General features: G+C 36.3%; 1 protein-coding gene across 5 annotated transcripts in view; it reads left to right on the forward strand.

Moving 5' to 3' along the window:
* nrf1 (nuclear respiratory factor 1) overlaps positions 1-4,773 on the forward strand; it is a 112,753-nt gene extending 107,980 nt beyond the window's left edge. For all 5 annotated transcript variants that reach the window (XM_039760991.1, XM_039760988.1, XM_039760992.1 and 2 more), the window contains one exon: positions 3,406-4,773. In XM_039760991.1, coding sequence (XP_039616925.1) covers positions 3,406-3,566 — 161 coding nt within the window. In that variant the 3' untranslated portion in view covers positions 3,567-4,773. The remainder of the gene's footprint in view (positions 1-3,405) is intronic.
* The last annotated feature ends 5,930 nt before the right edge of the window (positions 4,774-10,703 follow it).

Consider the following 10,703-nt stretch of genomic DNA (forward strand, 5'->3'; position numbering starts at 1 on the left):
TGCAACACTTGTATTACCTATTCAGATAATTGATGATGAAAAGCACTATGACTACTTTTGTATATCACCATTTAAGTTTGATGATTTGCCTCACTGCCACAAACCATTCATCAAACATTGAAGCGCACACATTGGTCTTGTCAGAACTGTAATGTGGCTTGCCAACAAACACTGCATTTTATTGCAACGGCCAAATCCACACTTCTTTTCTTGGACAATTTCCAACTTTGCATGGACATATCTGTCTCAAATTTGCTTCCATTTAATTTTGCATGTATTTCCACATCCATTTTCAAAAAACTGTCTGTCACTATGTAGATGTTGATAGGGAACGATGCTGGACATCACATACCAAAACTTGAACATACACGCCATTCAAATTTTTTGCTGCAACTGCAACTTGTGCATGCATTACGTTAATTTCTAACGATGTGCTCAAAGGACGCATCAGACGAGAAGTGGGAACACGTGGCAGCCATGATGTGTGCACGTAAGCATTCTAAGTGTCAAGTATAAATACAGTCTGACGAATAGGTTCTTGTTGGTCATTAGTGATCTGGGGTGCACTACAAGATAGGCATATCAACTCTTGAGGTAGGCATTTGTGTTTTCTTTTTCTGTTAGATAGATAGTACTTTGATACTTATGCTCTAGCTGAATGTAATAAACAAAATGGAAACTATTACATAAGTATAAGACCAACTACAAGTCAAGTAAGAAGAGGAATTATACAATCTGATGGTTGTGGGCAAGAAAGAGCCCCAGTAGCATACTTTACTTGAATAAGCCAGCAGTTAAATATGTTCCAGTACAATGCATTATGCAGAGGATGGGAAGTGTTAGTCAGAATGACCTTTCATTTTGGAATAATCTTCTTTTCTGTCACTGGCTCCAGGGAGTCCATGGTCAGTTCTCTAACTAAAACTACAAATGCTTTTAATGTGTTTAAGTAATCAGGAGTGATTTTGTATGAATTTCACAAATACATGCAGGCATGTAAAGTGTCCTAGTTCCACTTTTCAGTTTGATCACATCCCTTTCGATGCACAGAAAATCACTTTTATGTTTTTTCAATTGAAGGCTGTACAGTGCATGAGTCTGCTATGCCAGATGTACTTGAACCAAAAAAGCCAAATGATTAGTATTAATGAAGTATTCAAGTGTTAAATACAAGCATACTTGTAGTAGAACTTAGAATTTTTAAGGTATGTTTTAATGTATATAATATTTATTTTTATTTCATAAATAATTCAAAGCATATTTTTTGTATAATTTGACAGCCCTAGACAATCTCATTATTAATATGGTGTTTGTTTAATGGTAGAAAAATACTGTCTACTGTTTCACTAAGTCTAAACACTAAAATAGTACAAATCTTCTAACCTCCACCTCAACCCCAGTGAAGCTGTCTACTGTGCGTGTTCAGAATAGCAGGCTATAGTCTGCGCAGCCACTGAGTAATTTATATTTTGAGTAACTGCCTTTCAAAAAATGTTAATGATAACATACATCTAGTATGGCATATTTTAAATTTGTCATGCAAACAGAATTACAGTTCAAGCTAAGGTGCTGTCAATTTCAGAAAAATAAAACAGGTAGATGCAAATATTTACGCAGCCCATTCAGTTCTTTTACAAAACCTGTTCTGGATGCGCCAGCACAGACTTCAACCATTGAACTACATTCAGATGCAATCTGCAAAGAACACACAAAAAGGTAAAGTCACATATAGTTTTGGCATTTATGTTCATTATCTATGGCATAACTGCATTTGAAATGAAAGAGTAGGTCTACCATTTTGTAATGAAAGGACCAGTGACTGAACACTTACTGGCTTTGGTGAAACAGATTCTAGATAAGCTTAGTAAACAATCTTTTGACACTTCCATTGTGGACAATATATACATTTATTCTGTAAGAATAAATTAGGCCTATCTACTATATGAAATCAGGAGTTTTCTCAACTGCGCTTACCTCCACTTTGGAGACCACACCGTTTCATGTGTGTACATCACATCTGCAAATGCCCCATAACAACAACAACACTAATAAAATTATTACAGTACCAACCAGGTTCTTTTCTATAGGCTACACCAGACGACAGTTGGCAGTTGCAGCCTGCAGGATTAGGAAGAGCTGGATGTTAGTGATGCACCATCATAAACCTCTTTCATTGGTCATTTCTTAGCAGGGTTTCCTTTAGCAAATGATTAACTTATAATGCTGTTAAATAATGGTTTATTATAATATTATACAGTATTTCATCATTTCGCATCCTTTCCATTCACCCACATTCACCCACATGCAATACTCATTCTAGAAACCATTCTAATCAACATAAAAAAGTGTTTGTCATGGTGCATCCTGCTTGAATTAAGATTGAATTTTTGTTTAATTCTATTTCTTTTATGTTTAAAGTAATAGAATTACAATGGTTTAAGCTGGTCAAATATCGAATGTACTCTGATTTTGTCAGTCTTATTCAATATTCTTTTTGCTTTCCTCATGCCTCTTTCCAAATGTTCAAAATAATGAGTTCAACTTTCACCCAATATTTATTGCCTTATCTTGTAAGAAATTAACAGTCTTTTCTGCTGTGAGACTCTCTTATAAACTCTCAGGATGGCTGATATGTACAGTATACAAATACATTTCTTTAAAGTAATTAACTGGTCAAATATACATATACTTAAAGATAATTAGAAATAACTTACTATACAATACATAGCCAACATCAGGCATGTTGCAAGTTTACAGCTGTTTAGTATAAGGTATATGGGACACATGTGATCGCTTGAGTAGATGAAGTGATTTTTAAGTCGATTTAAACAGCATACAGATCATTAATTTTATAAACTCTTTGTTCGCAAAATCGCCAGTGGAATAAGCTGTAGCATGCTATACCCTTAATTATTCACGGCGGCTTTTCAGACTTATAACACCCATGCCGGATTTGATTTAAAAATAAATAAATAAATAAATAAAAAGACACATTATGTAGACACACGTTATGAAAACAGATCACACAAATAAGGTTATTAAAGAACAGTAGCCTAGTGTTTTATACAGTGAAATTATAGTAGTTATGTAATCTACAAGTGGATAAAAGCACATAAAGTTGAATGACAGTTTGGTAGTAAAGAAAAACAGTAATTTCTTGTTTGTTTTGGAGGCTACAGACTAAGAGCAGAAATAAGTTTTTGGATTAAACAAGAGAACATTCAGATGTTCCTGCAGCCGGACAACTCAGTTTCCTTTATTTTACTTAGATCTTTTTATAAACCTAAAACAACTTGTGATTCAACAGAAAGAAACAAGTCTGTGATCTAAATTGTAAGGGAGCAATGAGTACAGTAAGATTGTCTCTTTTTTTAATCAATTTTCTTTTCTCCATTTCCATTTCAGGTCTTGTCCAGATACCAGTGAGCATGTATCAGACTGTGGTCACCAGCCTAGCCCAGGGTAACAGACCTGTTCAGGTTGCTATGGCACCAGTCACAACGAGAATAGAGAACAGTGTGACATTGGATGGACAGGCAGTAGAGGTGGTGACTTTGGAGCAGTGACCATCGTCCTAAAGATGAACAATGTCTTTCTATTTTCTTCCAAGAAGCTCCAAAATAAACTGGTGCAATCAGACAGAGCACAGTAGTTTTGGACTGAGGGATGTGGGACTTTGAAAGAGCAAAATAATTTAAAAATGACACCATCATGCTTTGAGTATAAATTGTTATTATTTTATTGACAGTTGGTTCTTTTTCTTGAGTTGTTAAACAATTATGCTCATCTGAAGTTTATTTATTTCTTGCATTTCAGTCTTTATGAAATAAAAACTAGCCAAATGAAGACAGTTCTGGTCAGATAGGTTAATATAAAGACATTCAAATGCCTAACTGTGTGAAAAGTTTTCTGTGCCCATGGTGCAAACATTATGTCTTTAGATACATGCAAACCCATACACTTGTGACAATTTCTCTGTGTATATGCTATGCATGCACACATGTGTAGTGTGCATTTAAGAGACAGTGTGAGTGCTGGAATTTCCCAAAAAGCAATGCCCCAGAGTAATCATAACATATTTTGCCAATAAGAACGAGCAAGGCACAGCAGTAGCATGTTCAGCACTATTACAAGGTAATAATATTATACATTTTGATTAAAGGAATGAGGCAACCTCTGGACATGTTGTTTTATGAAGTTTAACATGATTTCTTGTTTTTATAGATTGATATAAACCAAATCTATGGTCATTCTAGCATGAACATAAATCTTCAATGGTGCTTAGACAACTATTTATTTATCTCTCATTTTCAGTGTCCCAATCACCTCTGGAAGTCAGTGACTCAGAACTTGCAAATTCCATTCAGGGAAAAGGTAGATGGCTCTATTCATGAAGTCCTTGGATTATTTAACTTGTATGGAAATTAATTTACTTGATTCTCAGCACTGATAATTTAAAGTGAGTAATTCTTCATTGGTGTCCAGTAACAACTTCCTCTCTTGTAAGAATAAAAGTGGCTATAAGCTGTTTTCTCTGGTCATTCAAATTTTTGTGTCTGGATTTATCAGTAATGTCAAATATTAAACATAAGTTATTGTATGCTTTACCCATACAGTAATATGAAATGATAATGCATTATGTTTTAGTGATTAAGCATGTAATTGCATTTGGCTATTTTGTCTTGAATTGTTTCTTTAGGTGTTTTTATTTTTACCATGGAGGATGTTTGTATCAGACTGCCTTGGCCATCCCTCTTAATGCAATGGGTCCTGTGTGTGTATATATATATAGTATATATATATATATATATATATATATATATATATATATATATATATATATATATATATATATATATATATATATATATATTTTTTTTTTTTTACTCTTGTGATTGATTTAAAAAGTAACTTTTGTTTCACTCTTAGTAAAACACAGAAACATGTATTTACTGTTTTATAAAATAAAAAGATGTTATTTGTATAAATTTCTTTGCCTGTGAAAAAGTGTTTTGCTTATTTAAACACATTTTGCTCTCTAAGGAAAAAACAGCTATTCAAATGTCAAAAAGAATTAATAATATGGATTTCCTGTATTCACACTAAACCAGGTTGTTCAGAAATGCACCAGAACTACCATCAGAACAGTACAGAAGAAAAGCATGCAGTACATGTAAATATTTCTACAATAAATTGTTACATGAGCAAATAATGAATTACTGATTTTTCTTCATTTTAACAACTGTATTACTCATGCGATTCACGTAAGGTTTTGCAAAGCATTTGTTCTACTGTGTGAGTTAAGAGTGTTTTTGTGACATTTGTTACACATTTGTCTGTGGTTCACCTTCCGGGCCCATTGGAGGTAAACTGTACCAGTCTAGGACAGAAGGAGGTGATGTCGCTAATGGTATTATCTTGGTTTATTCTACAGCCTCAAAGAACCTCCCAGAGAGGGCAACTGACTCCTCCCATTCTAGTCCCTCCAATATAAAGCTGAGGTACTCCTTGCATAGGTTATCTCATTCTGGAGAGAGCAGAATGGAGCTCCCACCCAAGTACAGACCGTACTTTAACCTGGCTGATTATTTTCATTATTTACTTTCACCTTTTTGTTACTATTCTACACACAATTGAGCACTTGTTTAAGTTTTTTGAACTTTACAAAGATTAAAAGGGGTGACCCGGTTGGTGCCCCAACATTTTTTTTCTGTTGTTACACCAATAAATACATTTTTAATTGTGACTGGTAATAAGGTTTAGAACTATACTCACTAGTTTTCTGTATACCACATTCCTTGTCAACGAATGCACATCAAAGACCTCCATCTACATGGCTTTCTTAACAGTAAATGAAAACTGTCTTTGTGTATGGATTAATCAATATGTTTTGAACCAGGAAAAATGTATATACTACCCACTGTTCCATAATGCAACTTTTCAGGTTTGTTTTGCACTTAGTTAAGGCTGGATTTCACATCCAGGTCCTACCTGCTTGGAGTTGCATGTTTTCTCTATGTCTACATGGGTTTCTTCTGGGTGCTCTGCTTTCCTTCCACAGTCCGAAGACATGCAGGCTAGGTGAACTGGAGATGTCTGTGTCTGTGTGTTCACCCTGTCATGGGATGTTCCTGCCTTGGAGTAGATTCCAGCTTCTCTGCAATGCTGCTTAGAATCAAGTGGGTTTAGATCAGGGGTCTCCAACATATCACTCGCGAGCTACCATTAGCTCACCACCCATTTCCAAGTAGCTCACCAAAGGGTTACTAAATCCTACATAAATTTGAAAACTTGATTAGTCAAATTAGGGGTGGCTGATCTTTCCAAAAAATTATATCATGATCCTTTTAACACAAAATCACGATCCACAATCTGAATTGCAATCTATATTTTCAATGTGGCATACACTTAAGAAAATATCCGGACTCAAACTCATCAAGTCTTAAGTGACACTTTATTTTTAATATCAAGCAAAGTTGAATTCAATTGTTCTCTCATTCACTAGTTTAGCAGAGTTAAGGAACACGCCCTGAAGCTGGCGAGTGATGGAGAAGAGCCCAACCCCACAGCCCGTTGCGTGGATCTCTGATTCGCACAAATGAATCGGTACCGCAAGCGAACTATGATACATAGTGAAATGAAAGAAGTCACAAAATCAACTGGAATGTTCAAGCAAATTCTAGAAAAAACCCGATCTATATCCGTTAAGTAGTTCTCTCGTGAAAAGCGGACAGACATACAGACAGAGAGACATTGGATTTTATATATTAGTAAACCTTCAAAATAATGTGCAGTTTAAAGTCTCAACAGCATTCTCAGCATTTCTGGAGCTTAGTAGAGCCAGAAAACTATAAGATCCTTCACCAAGCAGGTCTGAAAATGTCTGCTTTGTTTGGGTCTACATACCTCTGTGAGTCTGCCTTTTCTGACATGAATGTCATGAAATCAAAGTTCAGAACAAGACTAACAGATGAACCTTTAAATGACTCCATTAGAGTGAACCTAATGGCGCTTTTCCACTGCATAGTACGGCACGACACGGTTCAGTTCAGCTCACTTTTGGGGCGTTTTCCACTGGTAACAGTACCTGGTACCTGGTCTTTTTTTAGTACCACCTCAGCCGAGGTTCCAAGCGCGCCGAACCGTTACCAAAACGTGACGTGTAAACTCTGCTGGTCACTGATTGGCCGGAGAAAATCGTCATTACTGCGTCACTGGCTATTCTTTTCTTTAAAGGTACACACACGCGGAAGTTTGTGTCGCGTCTCTCCATCGCTGGACGCAGTTTGTTGCATAAGTGGATGAATGTTTCTTCAGACATTCGAAAGTTCTCCAGCCACTGAGTGTTTGTAAAACCGGGAACAATCACATCCCACCACTCTGAGGCACGGTTAAATGTCCAAACAGATGGTCTGTTGCGGCGACTTTTTTGCAAAATGTGGAAGATCTGTAATATACAGAATCAGCATTTTAATGTTACACTGGCAGTTAAGTTCATTTTATGCTTTGCAACAGTGATAAAAGTTAGCTAGTGATGTGCTTTTTTTAGATGCTTACCCTTGCACGTCGTCGAGCTAAAGTGTTGTCGTTGTCTGCGTGTTGTTGTAAAAGTTCCACGGTGTCACGGCAGTAGAGGCGGCGCAACTATAACGACACGTGAATAATCCCGCCCACTCTAAAGCGGTACTAAACTGCAGTCGAAACGCAAACCGAGCCGAACTGAGCCGAACCAAGGTGAGCTGTACTGAACCGTGCTGTGCCGTACTATGCAGTGGAAAAGCGCCTTAAGTGGCTACATTCCACCATACACCTCTCTTGTTGACTCCATGCAGTGCCAGTCATCTGACTAACTAAAAAACACATCATACATGCAACTGGACATGTGAATACCCTTGTGAAGTGAAACAGTGACATGTAATAAAAAGACAAATGAATGAGTCATATCTGTGTGTTTGCAATTGCTTTGTTTTGACAGCATTCATGTTTTAATTCAGTAGTGTGAGACACACTAGAATATGCACACAGACATACAAAATGCACTTGCAGGTGAATTAAATTTTTTGTGATGTTTTAATGCAAAATGTGAGTTGTGGGCACCAACATTGTATAAATGTTCAGGCAAAACCAAGATTATTCAGTTTGTTTGGGTTGAAATAAGCTATGAGAATAAACGTTGGAAAACTTGAGTAGCTCTCGGCCATTTTCATTTTGTAAAAGTAGCTTTCGGGAGAAAAGGTTGGAGACCCCTGGTTTAGATGATCAATAGATAGTTAATCTTAGGTGGATTATTTTTGGAGATGGAATTTAAGTATTTTATCAGTTACCACAGCAAGTCAGGGAATATAAACAGTTTGGTACTCAACACATGCAATGGCACTTTTAAATTTAGCTCCCTGAGAAATTAACTCTTCTGAGCTATGGCTGCTTTGAATATACAGTGCCATGGCTAAATTATATTTTTTTATGGAACTTTGAAGAAAAAAAATGCAACTTCTACAACAAATTTAAATATTGGTACTTTTATAAAATGTTAATGTGCAGTTATGATTTACTCGAACTAAAAAAAGTAAAAACATAAGAATAAATGTGGCATTTGCAAAGGTTGGGCACCTAACAAATCCAAAATGTAGTAACATTCCCTTTGGCAAAAATCACAACATTTTTGTAACCAGTTATGAATATTTGGTTTGAATTTTTTTCCTCATTCTTCCTTGAAAATCGCTTCCATCTGTGAGATATCCTTGGTCTCTCTTGTGTGGCCAACACTTTTAACTTCTAACCACAGATCTTCAACACTGGCCAAGTTTGTAGGCTGCGAGGACCATTCCAAAAACCCTCAACCTTGTGTAATATAATGCATTATGTGTATATTCTCATAAATGGTTTAAAATAATCCCAGTTCTTATCCACTGTGTAACAATAATATATTGCACAAAAAAAACTGTAATATTCTGCTCATCAGTTTTTCCCCCACCTATACTTGTCAATACTCAAAGTTGTGCTGTTCAGCAATTTGGAATCTTATTAAAGGATGCAACATCACAAAAGTGTGTGGGGTTGCAGGCCTTAATGCAAGTCTAGATCTACCATCTTGCACATCATAGCACTTGATACTCTGTGTTTTTTGTATGCAATTTATATGATCTGTCAGTGTTTACTGAAGTTCCCTTCTTCAATCTGGAGATACAGTCACCAGAAACCAAAGCTGGCTAACCAGATGCTCTTTCATTGCTTGCAAAGTTACAAATTACTTTATTATTAATTATTACCTTATTATGCATTAGAAGGCAATATTTCTTGTTGTGAAAAAGGATGTTGACTACTATTTTACTTATATATTTCAGCTGAGCTGGATATTATTTACTAATTATTTCGGAACATTTTCCAGTAAAGAAGACAAGACGTTTTGAGGTAAGGTTGCTCTACTCTCTAATCATGGTGCTGAAGAATAGCGACGTGTTTCATATACGCAATAATATTGCTATACTTTGTACACATGGTAATAAAAACCTTGTAATGACATAACTTGGCCTAGAAGGCATGAATGTGCTTTGCAATGGCTTGGCATCCTGCCCAGGGCTTGTGTTCACTGATATTTCATTGAACTGACAAAAAGACAACAGAAAACAGAAGAGTTCATTTTTATAGAGAAATATTCTGGGAGTATTGGGTGTGTTATGTCCAGCTTCATGCTAGATATAGCACTTGCAAGTGTACTTCCAGCACCCACACTCATTCATTTACCAAAAACAAGTAGGTAAGTTTAACTGTGGTTGGAAAGAAGGTGCCAGTTAGTGCAAAAATGCTGCAATGCAATACAAATGCAAAAAAAAATAAAAAATACTAATAATAATGTTCTCATTAATCTAGAACATTTGCTTATTGTTTTTAACACTTGGATTGAGATTAGGCTTCTAATATAAAAGCATGATTTTGGTTTGTCTTTGTTGCTTTGTGTTATACAGAGAGGCAGAAGCACCAGTTGTGTCTGACCGGACTGACTTTCATCCATGCAGAAACACTAACACAAAGCCTTTTTCCTCCCATTATATCTAAATCTGTTCAACTTGATAAAGAATTGCCTGCTTTAGCTACTGCAATAAAGAATAGTTATAGTGGGTCATGCTACTGTCGGCTAAAGCCATTTGGCTCTCAGGAGTTTTCCATTCTCCTCGAGTCTATGCAAGATTTTCTCTCCCGTCCCAAAGACGTGTCTGCTGATTTAACTGGCAACTCTAAATGGGTTCCATAAGAATGAGTGGACACTGTGATGGATTGGCACTTTTATGTTGGTTCCTGCCTTTTACCTGATGCTACCAAGACATCCTCTAACCTATGCAGCCCCATATTGGATTAAGCAGATTTGAATATAGACGGACTGTTGTCAATTATATAAAGTCATCCATCATCTAATAAGCCTGTGACAAAATGAATTCATTGTCTTCACCTCCCCTTAGACTGAGGAACTGTAAGATGTTCTCATTGCCAATGACTGCTTTGAGCCACTTTTTCTGGAGCCTTTCTGGAATATTCTTTGCTCAAAGCATGATGTACCCCAAGAATGTGTGTGGTGAGCGTGTCACTCTAATGATGAGAACAGAGCAGCCCCAAATAACCACACTGGTACATAGAATGTCGGATCACATTGTACAAAAGTGCATAAAAGCTGCAAAAATGTGGGAGTGTCAGTTCACTTAGAGCTC

Source organism: Polypterus senegalus, chromosome 8 (genome assembly GCF_016835505.1).
Source record: "Polypterus senegalus isolate Bchr_013 chromosome 8, ASM1683550v1, whole genome shotgun sequence".
In the NCBI taxonomy this organism is placed as follows: Eukaryota; Metazoa; Chordata; class Cladistia; order Polypteriformes; family Polypteridae; genus Polypterus; species Polypterus senegalus.